Here is a 14,061-nt window from a genome sequence, read left to right as displayed (position 1 = left end):
GCTCCCAATAATAACTTCCAAATATGAAAATTGCAAAGCCCTCAAGGATAAACAAATAAACATTCACTGAATTGACGTACCACCAAACACCTCCTTTTAATCAAAAAAATTTTAAATTCTCTTACAATTAATGAAAAAAAATCTACGTCTATTAAACAACTAGATAAACCTTTATTACATACAATTTCATGAATCTTTATTTTTGTCTCTAACCATCATCCACATTTCTAATAGAAAAAAAATTAAGATTCATTAGGTTCTCCTTCCACGACGACTCAATTCAAAAATACAGTCTTATGCGTATTCCATATTTTCTATTAAAAAATCGCTAAAACCTCAGTGAGAATATTCATAAGATGTAGATTGATGTGTGGGCTGTGTGGAATGAAATAACTTCGTATCTCCATTATTTAAAAATATTAAAATGATCGTAAATCTGCAAACTAGAGACGAAAAACGTTATCTCAGTGGTTTCTCGTGATTTTTAATTTACAATGAGGTTCTAAAAAATATTCAGCAGCTGAGGACTGACGATGGGAGGTACTCGCCATCGAATTGTCCCAATTAGCGTTCATTTTCATGAGGAAACGGACGCTACCAATCACAGCACGTGGTTTGTTTGACTCCAGGGATTGGGGGGCAGGGAGGATTCCCTTTTTTCAGTCCGTGGCGTTGGGATTCGTGTAGGAGAATCCTCTGAAGACACCCTGATCCATTGATGTGAGAATTTGCTCAGGTACGGGAGTCAAACGAGGCTTCTCAGCTGTGAAAGCTGTGTCGAAGTAACGGGTGTCCAGGGTGTGCTCCAGGGCTGGTTTGAATGGAGGGTCCAGTAATCTCCGTTCTAATCTGTCCCAGGAGAGCGACTGTGGAGGAATTACGAAGAGCGAATTAATTGGGGCGAATTGATAATAAAGAATACGATTTTAGGAGGTAGTCGCCTTCCTAAGGACGTTGGACTTTGAATCTAAATGTTCTTGAGTATTTTGATCCTTCAAACTATTCGGTTGTCAAATCCGAAAGCTCTTATTAGCCTATAGCCGCCAATACACAATTTCAGATTTTAAATTCTTGAAATAGAATTAATCTGATGATAACACGTCATCTACTACTACACTGAATTGGTGGTAAGTAGATTTGGTCGACAGCAGGGCAGACGGCCAATTTCTCGGCTGTTGATAAAGCGACACACGTGTTGGACACACGTTGTCTAGTAGTTTCTCATTCATTGCGTTTGAGAATTCCTATCGCAGATTCGATAATTCTCTCTGGTAATTAGTAACAGGAAGACAAACCTTCCGGCGAATGTTTATGTGAAATTGGATATCCAAGAATTTCGGCTATTCAAAACTTTCCAAAGCTTTGTAACCAAGTATGAGCTTTCATTTGATCTCCACTGGATACGAAATTTACAGACATTTGTACTTATTCAATGATTTCGACTTCGCAGGGGTAAATTTAAATCGAGCTAGTGAATCCTTAAAAAGTATTTTTTTAGTCAGGAAACAATAGGCAAAAAAGAGACACTTTCACAGTTGTCAAATGTGCTATCGGTTAATGGAGTATTCTAGTCTTCCAGACTATTCACAGTTAATTATACTTCGAAATAACTACTAATTTTATTTTCCTATGAGGAAAACTTCAATCAGAAAAAATGATGAATAGTAAATATTGACGTGGAAAAGTCACTCACGTGGAAGAAAGCATGAGCTTGAATTTCGTGACCCATGGGCCTCTTTCCAGCATCTTTCTCCAGAAGAGCAACGAGTACGTCCATGGCTTCTTGCGAGAGGTATCTGGGGATGAAGGGCCGTTCATTACAGATACTCCAGAAGAGTTCGTCCTCGTCGCAGCCAGAGAATGGAGACTGTCCGGTCAACATTTCGTAGAGAAGAACACCAAACGACCACCAGTCGACAGCCTGGTTGTATTTGAGTCCTTTGATTATCTGAAAAGGAGAAGAAAAAGAATAAGATGTCAGAATAGAATTTTAGGAAATTAAATCATCGCTGTCAGCCCCACTACTCTGAAACACATCATCTCTTACCTCTGGAGCCATATAATCAGGCGTTCCACAGAAAGTATCGGCTGTTCTGTCCAAGAAGATTTGTAATTTGCACATGCCAAAGTCAGCGATTCGTATATGACCCTCGAAATCCAGTAGAACATTGTCAAGCTTGAGATCCCGGTACACAATTCCCTTTTTATGAAGGAAGTTCAGGCCAGACCAGATCTCACCGGCGTAAAATCTCGCCCGAAACTCGGGGAATCGTCCGGACTTCTGTATGTGGAACATCAAGTCACCTCCATTGAGGTACTCCATGACGAAAAAGAGATGCGAGTCCGTTTGGAAGGTGCAGAAGAGGTGACAGAGGTAGGGATGCCGCGTGGCGAGGGTCAGGACTTTACGCTCTATCAGGGTGCATTCAACGTCATCGTCCTCCAGGACAACGTCCTTCTTCAGGCATTTCACGGCGTACACGCAGTCGGTGCCACGCAACTCTGCTAACAGGACTTTTCCGAAACTTCCTTTTCCCAGGACCTGAATATTAATGAAAGCAATTATTTATTTTTTCGTTTTCTCCAGAGCTTTGGGGATGAAATAATTTTGAAATTGTATTAAGGAGAAATGAAGCCAATTAAAACGCAAGACAAAGCGACTTTTTCCTCTTTCTGTCTGTTATTTGATCTTCAATATCCGTTGAACTTCATCCTTAAATGTGCTTAAGGATTGGACGACCTTCTCAACACTTCACAAACTCGTCGATCATTGCCCTCTGCCCTCCAACCATTTCCCCCCTTATTAATCAATTATTAAATTATTTTGAAGTATTCTGTCGTGTGATTGATGCAAATCACGAATATGTCGTTTAAAAACATAACGCAACACTTGCACCCCCCAGAAATACATAAGAATTTCCTGAATAAACTCACTTAACACCGAGGCTGAATTATTTTGATGTAATTCTGTCTCGACAGACTGGTATGACGGTAATTCAACGTGTACCCGTGGGTTTGTTGGTGCAACATCTCTCATAATTCATAGTGGGCTTTTCCAACCGAGTGCGAAATAACCGTTGGCAACCAGAGTCACTTCGCAATTGCTTAACTAACTTTATGATTAATGAAAATTTTCATACGCGGATTTAAATGCCCCTTCGATCGTTATACCACAGGTATTTGGTGTCTGATCATTGACGGAAATAACTACTTAATTTCTATTACTTGCTCATATTTTTTCACGAGGTGCGGAACGAAATGGAGTGGTTTTGGCAGAGCAACTTGACTTTTAATATTTTCGATGAAAGGTAGTAATTATGGATATGTTTATGAAATTCTGACTTTACTAGTTTAGTCATTTATTTTTAATTGCTAGAGGTGAATAGTGAAATCTCGGAGTATATAAAATTGAAGAAGAAAACAAACTTCAGTGTTCAGTGTTACCCTTAGTAATGTATTGTAGTTCAAACTAAAATCCCATATTTCGCAAGAAATTTACCTGATGCAAGGTACATGCACCGGAGTTTGAAACTAAATGTGTGAAAATCTAACTACTTATAATATTTTTATTAATAGAGCGTCTAGACACTTCAACGTGAACTGTCAAATTCCGCTGAGGCTTTACTGCAGCGCAATTTGAAAAATGGGAGAAAATATCGCACAGGCAACGGAGCGTTAATGGTGAAATTCTTTTAAATTCCAATGAAATTGTTTGATAAAAGTTTACATCTTTAATGACTCATAAACAATCTACTTACTTTGAGGAAGTGGAAATCTTCAACAGTGTACTTCTTGAACCTGGGTAGATTAGTAGCCGGTGGAGTGATCCTGCCACTTCCATGAACATGATCCGAGCTGTCTGAATTCCTCTGATTGTCAGACGATTGTGAAGGGGCTGTTCAATAATAAAATTCAAAATAATCGTAAATTAATAAATTTTTTTTTGACAAATCTTTTTTAGCTGCATTTGCCAATACTGGATATTTATACTAAACAGAAAATACTATTAGGAAGTAGTTTTCCCTGGTCATGGTTGTGAGTTTTCCTCGAATGACCCTGATTTTAATTGTCTCTTGCACTGGCAAGTATCCCTGGGTGCTCGATACCTGCCCAGATGCACTTTTGGCTGGTGTCAGTTTATTCGAAAATAGACACCCAGTGCGATGACTGTATCAAATGCATCTTCTGGGGTACACGTGCAAGGACGCCATTATCATCAGAGTGCGGCAACTATATATATTTTATCCTCATAATTGTTTGATTTCCATTCGGTAAATACATTGTTTTCGAATACTTTCACCGGGTCATTTGTCACGACGAGTGCGGGGTATAACGGGCCGACGGTTATGCGCGGATCTGGTGATTTTAGATAGACTGTGGGCTGGTTGAACGATTTGGGACAGGTGTTTTGACGCGTTACATGCATTAAGTGGCGCGTGAGACGAGAAGCGTCGTTTACTCAGGGTCATGGAGACGAGGTGAATACCGAGGGTTGAATGACTAGGCTGCAAGGATTTTCAGGAGGGACCTCCGCCTCGGGGATTATATAAACTCGTGAGGGTTTATTAATGGACCATTTGCAGCAAATGCGCAAAAAAATTTATATTAAGCCGCCATGGATTCTCGGTAACATTTTCAAAAGTTAAATTATAAGCTGGAGACGTTTGAGATCATTGCTGAGTGAACATTTTCCTTATTCGAAAACAAAAATTAATTTGATTCTTTCTTCGGATTCTATTTATATTTCATCGTTCGTGGGTTTTAAAAAGCACTCGGCATTGATTCATCGTCATTTCTCCGAGAATGCCCCAGAAAAAAGACATCCCCCCTGAAACATTTTCCATCTAAATATTTCAAGTTGAACTTATTGTGAACCAGGAAATAACTGGATAATTGCAGTCTCAAGATTCCCAGTGCAAAGAGAGTATTCCCGCACTAAATATACCCTCGCGGAAGAGACTCCCAGTGAGTTTGTACTGACGACCTAATGCCGACACTACGACAAAGTGGAAATGTACCAAATTAGTCCAAACGAGAATTCCAAAAATTTTTTAAGCGAAAGAAAAAATCTTCCGAATCTGCGAGTTATGCACATTTTAACATAAACAAATGTGCAGCAATGTCTGCACATCCCTATTAACAATGTTGATATTTATTTGTTGTCATCAAGAGAAGAAATGGTGTGAACAAAATTTGGAAATTTATGTCGAATAACTCCTGTAGAAAAGCTCTCAAAAGAAAACGTAAAAATGTTTTCCGTTGAAAATAAATCTGCAGAATTGCAGTAAAGTTTTCGAAAAAATTAACTGTTCTCTCTCGAAGGTATAATACAATCCCAAAATGCAATTCAAAATGAAAATTCATTGCCAAGGATATTATTGTACTCATGATATCACGTTTTGGAAACACGTATTAGGACCTTAAAATTTGGCAGAGTCTGGCTGAAACTTTTGTGAGAACCAAATAACATAGAACAATTTTCTAAAATTAAACGGATGCGTATCATCACCATCTTGTTATTCCAATCAAGGCACAGCGTATTCCCACAGTTGCATTTTTAATTTATTTCCATGAAAAAGTTATTTTTCGTATTTTCTCGAATTCAAGCATTGTTTCGTTAAATTCATTAATTATTCAGTTAATTGATTTTTCCATACCCATGATTTCTCACAATTGTCTTCGTCTCAATGAGGCACGAAAATCGCGTCACAGCACAAAAACAAGTTGTGGGAAAAACTCAATATTTTCTTGGGAATTAAAAATAAATGATAAATTTCGAGAAATGTATTGACTGCGAACAGTCTTCCTCGATGGTCAAGAGCGAAAAGCGTCTTGAATCTGCGGAAAAGTTAGTAGTATAAACCGAATCTGACGTCATGCAAACAAAAACAGAGATAGCTCCTCCAAGACTAGATTTTCCGAACAAAGAAAGAAGATTTTTCAACGGAAATAGTTTTTGGCAGGATAAACGATTTAACAAATGGGTAAATTCAATACTAAGTTTGTTTTGATATACCGGGATGAAGAAGAGACGAGTGATTATGCTTTTACTCATCCAAATCGTACGATTTTTTGTCATTTTTTCCGGGAAAATAATTTTATTAATAAACTTGGAGTATATTCTTTGTCGTCTTACCTCGTTTCACTGCCTGCAGAGCTTCAGCCACAAGTTTTTGGTTGAGTCCACACAAATTTCCGGTTAATTTTTCACATTTCTTGTGACAGGCCATGTCGCAATCTACTCGAAATAATTTTCCAAGAGAAAAAATTTTAAGGAAATGAAAAAGAAGAAATTCAGCTGCGAAACGGTGTCAAGACAATTTTTTGTTTTCGATTCATGATGAAATAGAAGACATTTCACCTAATTGTATCAACGGAATTCTAAAGAACGAAAATTATTGTAGGGAAAAACCGGAGATACAAAAGTCGGACATTCTCAAAATAACTTGACAATTTAAAAAAACATTCACCTCTTCGCTACTGAATGACGAAAACTCTGTTCTCTAGAGTCATGAATCGATCCCTTTGGCTCTGACATTGCTCTTTCCGGTCATCAAATTCCGCATATGATCAGTTAGTAATTAGTAGAGAGGAGGGGAGTTATTTGTGAGTAATTTTCCGCATGAAAAGTAGAAAGCAGGTTCCACAAACAAAAGTCAAAAAATCCCATCATCATCAGTACCACCTGTATCCCCTACCGAAAGCCTCATATAAATTACCCCAATTCCAATAAAAATAAACTCATGGTCGAGTTCATTAGCGCTAGATAGAAATAATCGCGATAATTTCGGCTACTAATCGACGCGTGTACCAAAAATGAAAAAAGATAAACCATTTTGATGTACGCAAATCGATCGGTTCGGCGTGACATCAGGCAATCTTGGCTGTGGTTCAATTTCCCATCGTCATTTAAATGCGATATTTCATGGTTCCGGCGTTTTCCCTCGTACACATGCACGATAAACATTTGGAAAACAAATTTTACTAACATCTGAACGGTGTGAAGTTGAGGAGATAAGCATTTATCCAGAAATTTATCACGCTTTGATGTAGATCGCGAGGAAAAGTGACCAATCTGTCTCATTAAAATTTAGGAGAGATTTATTTGATGATTGAGCAGTTGGAGGAAATTTGGCGAGATTTTCTTTGGTTATCCAAATTTCTTTGAATCAAATGGACCCAGACGCAAATGTCATGACACATTCCTCATTAGCGAGATAAATTCGCAGTTAACGAGCCACAAATAAGAATTTCATCATATGAGAATTCAATATCAAGTTCGTTATTTGCATAATTATCCCAGTAATTACTAATGTTACAGAGGAATGATTCAATACTTTTTTCAAATTTATAAAATTCTCTAGAAAAATATTTTTCGACTCTCTTCTAAACCCTATTTTTTTGCAAACAGAATAACTACAGAAAAATGTTTTGACCAGATGATGAAAGACGACTTAATTTTACTTCCACGGGTCAACTCGTGCCAATTGCCTAAAGATTATTACACTTCCCAAAAATCCCGCCACCTCAATCCTCCAAATCTCCTTCCCACGTATCTCCTCAACCAAAAATACCCCCAAACCTTAAACCTAAAAATAATAAAATAAAATATAAAAACTGTACTAGATAATCTCGGCGATCCATCGAATCCGGAGTCATTGCTCCTAGTGGATGAGATCCTCTTCTGTCCATTCTCATCCTCCACAGTAGAATTGCTCCTGGAGCTGGTTGTGTCCTGGCTGCTTCTGGTGCTGCCGGTGCTGTCACTGCTGGCGGAGGGTGTCCTCACCGGCTGCTTCTCCTTCTTAACTTTCACCCGTTTCACCTTCGCCAGATCCCTCGGGGTGGCCGTGAGCAATGACGAAGGTGTCGTGTAGAACATCTTGTTGAGATCAATGGGCCGCTTAGCAGGTTTAGGAGGACTTGCCTTCAGATTTTTCTTCGGGGTCTGACAGACCTTGGAAGCCTCCGTGGAACTTGTAATCTTCTCCGGGACTCGCCTGATAATCGTGTCCTCACTGCCAGACTTTTTCCGTCTGCTCAGCTTCTTCTTCGATACTTTGGGCGTTACGACCTCATTTCCAGCATCACTGGAGGGGACATTTTTGCCATCCAACGTCGTCAGATCTGTTGTTTTGTTCCATTTGGATAGACCCCCACTCGCGTCCTCGTTTGTTGGGGTCATCGGACTGTCGTCTTCATCCCCATCATCCAGAGCTTCAGGTACTTCAGGAATAGGATCAACAGTCATCAACGAAGGAGGAACCTCGGCTACAGGTGTCGAAGGCTCTGAACCTTCCTCAGGTACGGGTTGAACAGGTGTGTCAGTTCCTCCAGACACATCTAACACAAGTTTCCTATCTTTATCTCTAGCTGGTGTTTCAACATCACTTGTTTCCACAACCCCAGTCGATTTAGCCTCCACGACAGCTTCACTTTCCACCGATTTCACATCATCTCCAGGTACTTCGGATTGTGTTTCATTTACCGGGGATAATAATACCTTCATTCCCGTAGTTTCCGCTGTTTCACAACTTCTTTCGCTCGTCAACGAGTTCTGTGAACTCAGCGAGTTGTCAAAAATAGCTTCCGGGAGTTTCACTTCTTTCGCGATTGCTCCTTGGATAATTTCGTTAGTGTTTGGTTTAATTTCATGTTTTATTACATCGTCAGGTAATTGAGGCTTTAATGACAGTTTTGGAGGATCTATTTTCGGAGGTGATGAACTACGGATCTCCGACCAGAAGTCTATCTCGTCAGTTTTTTCGTCTTCTTTGAGTGAGGGTAAGGCTTTGGGTTCGGGTTTTGTCATAGGGAAGGATATCAAAGATTTGAAGGGTCCTTTTGGGGGGCTCTCCTTGGCGGATACTCGGGTTAGGATAATCTCTTTTGGAGGATCCTCTAGCAACGGCAAGGGGAGGGTCTTTGCACCTGTGAGTTTTTTCTTTAGCTTCTTCACTGGTGGTATTTTTTGTTTTTCCGAATGTTTTAACTTTCGTTTCGGATCCTCGTCGGATTCAAAGGAGGAACCTTTGGAGTTCTGAAGCTTCTTCTTCGTCTTTTTCTCGGAGTGATCTATGTTAAGCTCTAGGGAACCTATTCCACTGTCTGTGGAGAGGAACTTTGATTTCGTTGGTTTGGGTTTTGCTTTGAGTTTTGGAAGTTGTGGAGAGGGTAAGGTGTTCAGTGGAGTGTCTATGAACGATTTCGATTTGCTGAGGGGTTTGAGCTTTTCGGGGGGTTCTTCTTTGGTAGGAAGGGATTCTTCTTTGATTAGGACTGGTTTTAGCTTGTCGAGGGTTTCGTTTTCTTCAATTCCTATTGTCGACTCTAGAGGAAGTTGATTCTCTAGAGGCGAAAGGTGGTTCTCGTTAGAAGGTTCCACGTCCTCTGAAGATTTTAATTCCTCAATATTTTCCTGCTTTTCAGTAACTTCAGGCTTGATGATCGAAGGAATTTCATTGTGAATGGCTAATGATTGCGATTCATCGACAAGTTTTTTATCATCCGACGGAATTTCCTCCACGACAGCCGAGGATTTTGATTCATCAAGGCTTCTAGTGGTGTCAATCGTCTTAACTTCAGGCACTGACGGGTTTGGACTCTCAATGGAGAGCGATTTTGATTTATCTACAAGTTTCTCCTGCTTGATAACCATCTTTTTATCGTCAGAAGGTTTTTTGCGTTCTAAAGAAGATTTTTTCTCAACTTTAGAAGCTTTCAAGTCAATAGATAAAGACTTTGACTTATCCAATTTCTCCTTTCGAACTCCATTGAGTTTAAGATGATCCGAAATTTGGCTTTCACTCAGAGAAGACTTCAACTTACTCACAGGTTTATTTTTCTCCAATTTGTCAGTCTGACTGGCTGCGATTTTACTCTTCTCGTCTGATATTTTTAACTCACTGCAGTCTTCCCCCATCACCTCATCCTCCTTTTCCCGCTGAATATTGGCATCTCCTTCTTTCACCGCAGGAGATCCCGGACTCATCAATCCCTGCTCGACTACCTGGGAAACACCGGGATTAGCCTCACGCAATTCCCATACGCTGTCTTTATCACCATCTTCACTCGTAATTGCCATATCCTCACAAACATCTTTCCCGATATCACCAGTTAAAATTTCTTTAATCTTCTCGTCCACTGCACTTTCATCAATCACACCCTGCGAACTCTCCTCACCAATCTTCGGCAATTCCTCCGATGCTTTCATCAACAACTTCGCATCAGAAGTGATCCCACACCTCGCAACACTTGTCTCATCATCAATAACATTGATCACTCCTGCGACCTCTGTATCACTCTTAAATGTATCTTTAGCCCGGATATTGGCAGGTTTTAATTCATTCTCTTTCTTAATACGATCCATTTTCAATCGTGATGATCGTTGATTGGCGCCCCCCTCATCATCACTCGGCCCCGATGACTTTGCAATTTGTTGTCTCAGGGTCAAATACACGCTGTTGCGTGAATTGTCAAGTACATAGGGCTTCTTGATGGGGAGAATTATAACTTCCTCGTCATTGCTGTCCATCTTGCTTGCTGATTTTGGTGGAGGGAGTCTAAAGCTCTCCCTGAGTTCGATGCCCTTATGCTTATCCTTAGCGTTGACTACAATGGTGGAGAAGTCGCCGACGCTATTGCAAGCTTCGATTTTGAAACCCTTGGCAGGATCTTTTCCATCTTCACCTGGAGTTGATGGTGCTGATGACGGTGGAGATGGTTTGTCCGTTACCTTTTTCTTCTTTTTGATCTTCTTCGGAATCTTTTTCTTGGTGTCGTCTGATTTGTCAGCCTCCGATTCGGATTTACTGAGTGCAGCTGATCGCAGCTGGCTCTTGTGAAGAAGAGTTCCTCTGCGAACTTCGACTTCAATCTCCGCTTGCTCCTCGGCTACTAGATTGTCCAGCACTTCCGCTTGTACTTGGGCGATTGCAAGCTCTCGCTCCAGTTGGCCCGGGTCCATTTGAATATCCGCTGATGAACGACGACGCGTCATCCGTCTGGTGAGTTTACCCTGCGGCGCTTCAGATGGATCCTCCAAGGGTTCGTGGGCCAGCTGGCGGATTTTCGGGGCATCATCGGACGACTTCTTGTCTTTTATGTAGAACTTCTCTCGGAGGAGCTCTCCGACAGTCTTTTCGTGACGTTCGTTGTGCTCCCGGAGGGTCGGATTGTCCTTCAGGGCTTGCGAGCGAATCCTGATGGTCGGGCGGTCTCGGCGAAGACGATTCCCAGGTCGTGAGTAGTCCGAGTGAAGGGTTCGCGGGGTTGATACGTCGATGTCGGCTGTGTCGATGATTCTTTTCGGTCGAGAGGGGAGGATCACTGGGGCGTAACGACGGTAGTTACTCAGGGGGGACTCCGAAATTGTTGAGAGGTGCGGGGCGAAACGGTGGGGTGTGTAGACCCTGTAAAATAAGGTGATGGTTATTGTCAGTTTTTTTTTGCTAGACGTGGAATAGACTAATAACTGGACCATTCGTAATTTTAATGAATATTTTAGACTGACAGTAGTAATGAATATTTTAACAGTCGTAAGGAAAGAAATAAAATATTTATGTTGCCATCGAAAAAAAAGAAACGTTAGAACGAAAACGTAAAAAAACCAACGACCACGTACCACCGCGAATTGTGGTTGTAACCGTGAGCAACTTTATTAGAATTTCATTGTCAGAATGACATAGTCGTAAAATGAAGGACTAAGTCCCACTCAAAATGTCTCTAAAAAATTAATTCAATGACTTCCTTTCCCTGAAAATAGAAATAATCCCAGCCCCTCTTACGTAATTTACCGCGTTTTTGGTACGTCACATTGTGCTTATTTTTAATCGTAAATAAACAAGTTGGAAGACATGACGATACACATTCGTCTTGTTTAAAATTATATCTGACACGCAGACCTTGAACGACTTTCTTTGACACCCTAGTTCAACTCCATCAATTGTCACTGAATATGTACACGTGCATCACTTTCATCTCGAAGTTCAATTGGCCTGAATGAGGTATAGTCTATGCAATTTCGAGCTTTCCACGTGGGTGTCAAATTGGGACGATTATAATTGTTGATCTGATTGGCATTTAGCCAATTATTATTGAACGAGATGAATCGACTCAATTTCATTAGTTTATGATGATTGATATTTATTCTGCAATTATGAGAGAGGATTTCTCAAGTGTGACGAATTTTATTGATGCAATGGGAGATCTTCGATGCCATTAGCCATGAATATTATGACACCCCAATAATTATCTAGGAGACAAACCTACCCGGACACTAGGCATTCAAAAAAGTAATTAAAACTCAAAGGTGGAGGTGATGAGAATGTGAAAAATGCTTTAGCTGTTGCAATTGTTCGGTGGAATGGTATCGAAGGCGCAGTCGATCTCGAATCTGTCCGAACATTTGGCTGGATGACAAATAGCGAGTGCATCGTGTCTGATTCAAAAGAAACTATTCGACGATACTACAGTGACAATTTTTTCTCGAGTCATTCACCATCTCAAGCGATAATGACAGATTGTTGACCTAGTCTCACGAATTGTAATTTAAAAGGCTGTTTCACGGAATTAAACAAACAAGTGCGCTTCTGTGTCTTCTTAAATGCCAAATTTATTATTAGAAATAAATTTGAGAGACATGTCTCATGGAAAATTGAAAGCAACATTTTGTTCGCATCAAATAATTTCTTTATTCAGAAAAATGTAATTAACCTATTGTTCATTGCCAAAAGTGAGCAAATGTTCATTTTACGTAATCAAAATATTGAAAATCAAACTTTTCGTTAAAAGAATTTTCATAGAGTCTGACTAGTAATTCAATACAATTTTGAAGGGAAGAGTAGATTCACCTGAATATCTCTGATAGAAGTGATGAAATAAATATCTAAGAGAATTCTCATGCAGTATTTTCCTCTCATTCCGTTCTTCAGAATCCACAGATGAATTCTTTCCCCCTGAACAATCCCCTCACCCGAAAAATTAAGCAACAAATATTTCCCCCGAAGAGCTCCCCCAAATCACTACCCTCCCCCGAGCCAATTCACTTTTATTAATAGATCCATCAAAGCATTGTGAACATTTTTTAAATGCTCTAAAGACTGATATGAAGATGTCTTACCTTCCGGTGCCTGTCATCAACGAACTGTGATTGGCGAACGCTCCCCCGTAGTAATAAGACATACTATCGCCGTAGTACGACATCCTGATGTCTCCAACAGTATCTTCACCACAGTCAACGCGATTTAAAATGATAAACTCACGGTATCACTCACTTCAATGTGTCACTGGACAATTCACGTGATAGACCATTAACAGTAAAAAGACCGTTCTCACGGTTCAGGGAGCCAAGACCGACTGAGTTTTAAGCCAGCGAACCCAAGTGTGTAATTATAGAATTCTAGTATATGAGGTCTTCCCTAGCACAACACCGTATAGATAGACAACAAGCAATCCAAGCCTGCTAATAACATTTTCACAATGATCTGACCAACCAAAAAACATTTAGTATTTGTAATTGTGGTAAAATGTTGGACGAATTGGCGGGGACATGCTGGGGGAATTAGAGGGGACAGGGATGTGCGCCAAAAAATTTCAAATGGTTACGCGCCAGAAGATGTAATGCTAATCAAAGTATTTTCAGGGAAGAGGGGAAGGAGCCAAAGAAATCGATAAGATCAATGCTTCATTACTTAATAATAATAATTATAGATGAGGGGCAGCTGGGAGTGGGAGGGGGGAATTCGAGGAATTATTTTTCATTATATTGTGAAATGATGATTGTTGGGGTAGCGTCATTCGGTAGAAAAGGAATTTCGGACTGATCTCGGATGGTAACTTAGGATTTAGTCATTTAGGCCAGCCAAGTCAGGGCGGTACTTTGAGCGGACTTGACGGCTCAAAGGTTTAAATTACGAAAATTACGCTAAAATATGTCGAAATCGATATGAATTTTGGATAATTTATTTAGATGACATCTATGATTTTTGATTAATTTAAAATTCATGAGTTGACTGGTCTAATTTCTTCAGTAGGAAATGAATCAATTTTTATTTTTTACGA

General features: G+C 40.1%; 1 protein-coding gene across 1 annotated transcript; it reads right to left on the bottom strand.

Moving 5' to 3' along the window:
* Positions 1–71: 71 nt before the first annotated feature.
* Positions 72–13,400, bottom strand: LOC135160087 (uncharacterized). Its single transcript, XM_064116269.1, has 6 exons — positions 13,121–13,400; positions 7,624–11,411; positions 3,759–3,895; positions 2,048–2,542; positions 1,694–1,948; positions 72–866 (listed from the first exon to the last, which is right to left on the bottom strand). The coding sequence occupies exons 1-6, from the start codon at positions 13,201–13,203 to the stop codon at positions 660–662; spliced, it is 4,965 nt and encodes a 1,654-aa protein (XP_063972339.1). The 5' UTR covers positions 13,204–13,400; the 3' UTR covers positions 72–659.
* Between the last annotated feature and the right edge of the window lie 661 nt (positions 13,401–14,061).

The sequence above is a fragment of the Diachasmimorpha longicaudata genome, chromosome 1 (assembly GCF_034640455.1).
Source record: "Diachasmimorpha longicaudata isolate KC_UGA_2023 chromosome 1, iyDiaLong2, whole genome shotgun sequence".
Classification (NCBI taxonomy): Eukaryota; Metazoa; Arthropoda; class Insecta; order Hymenoptera; family Braconidae; genus Diachasmimorpha; species Diachasmimorpha longicaudata.
The sequence above is the reverse complement of the archived record's forward strand: the minus strand, read 5'-3'. Positions and strand labels throughout refer to the sequence as shown.

Coding starts and splice junctions, on each gene's coding strand:
- LOC135160087 (XM_064116269.1), bottom strand. CDS start 13,203: ATGTCGTACTACGGCGATAGTATGTCTTATTACTACGGGGGAGCGTTC. Junction 3,896..7,623: donor TGGATCGCCGAGATTATCTA/GTACAGTTTTTA, acceptor ATTATTGAACAG/CCCCTTCACAATCGTCTGAC. Junction 2,543..3,758: donor AAGATTTCCACTTCCTCAAA/GTAAGTAGATTG, acceptor ATTAATATTCAG/GTCCTGGGAAAAGGAAGTTT.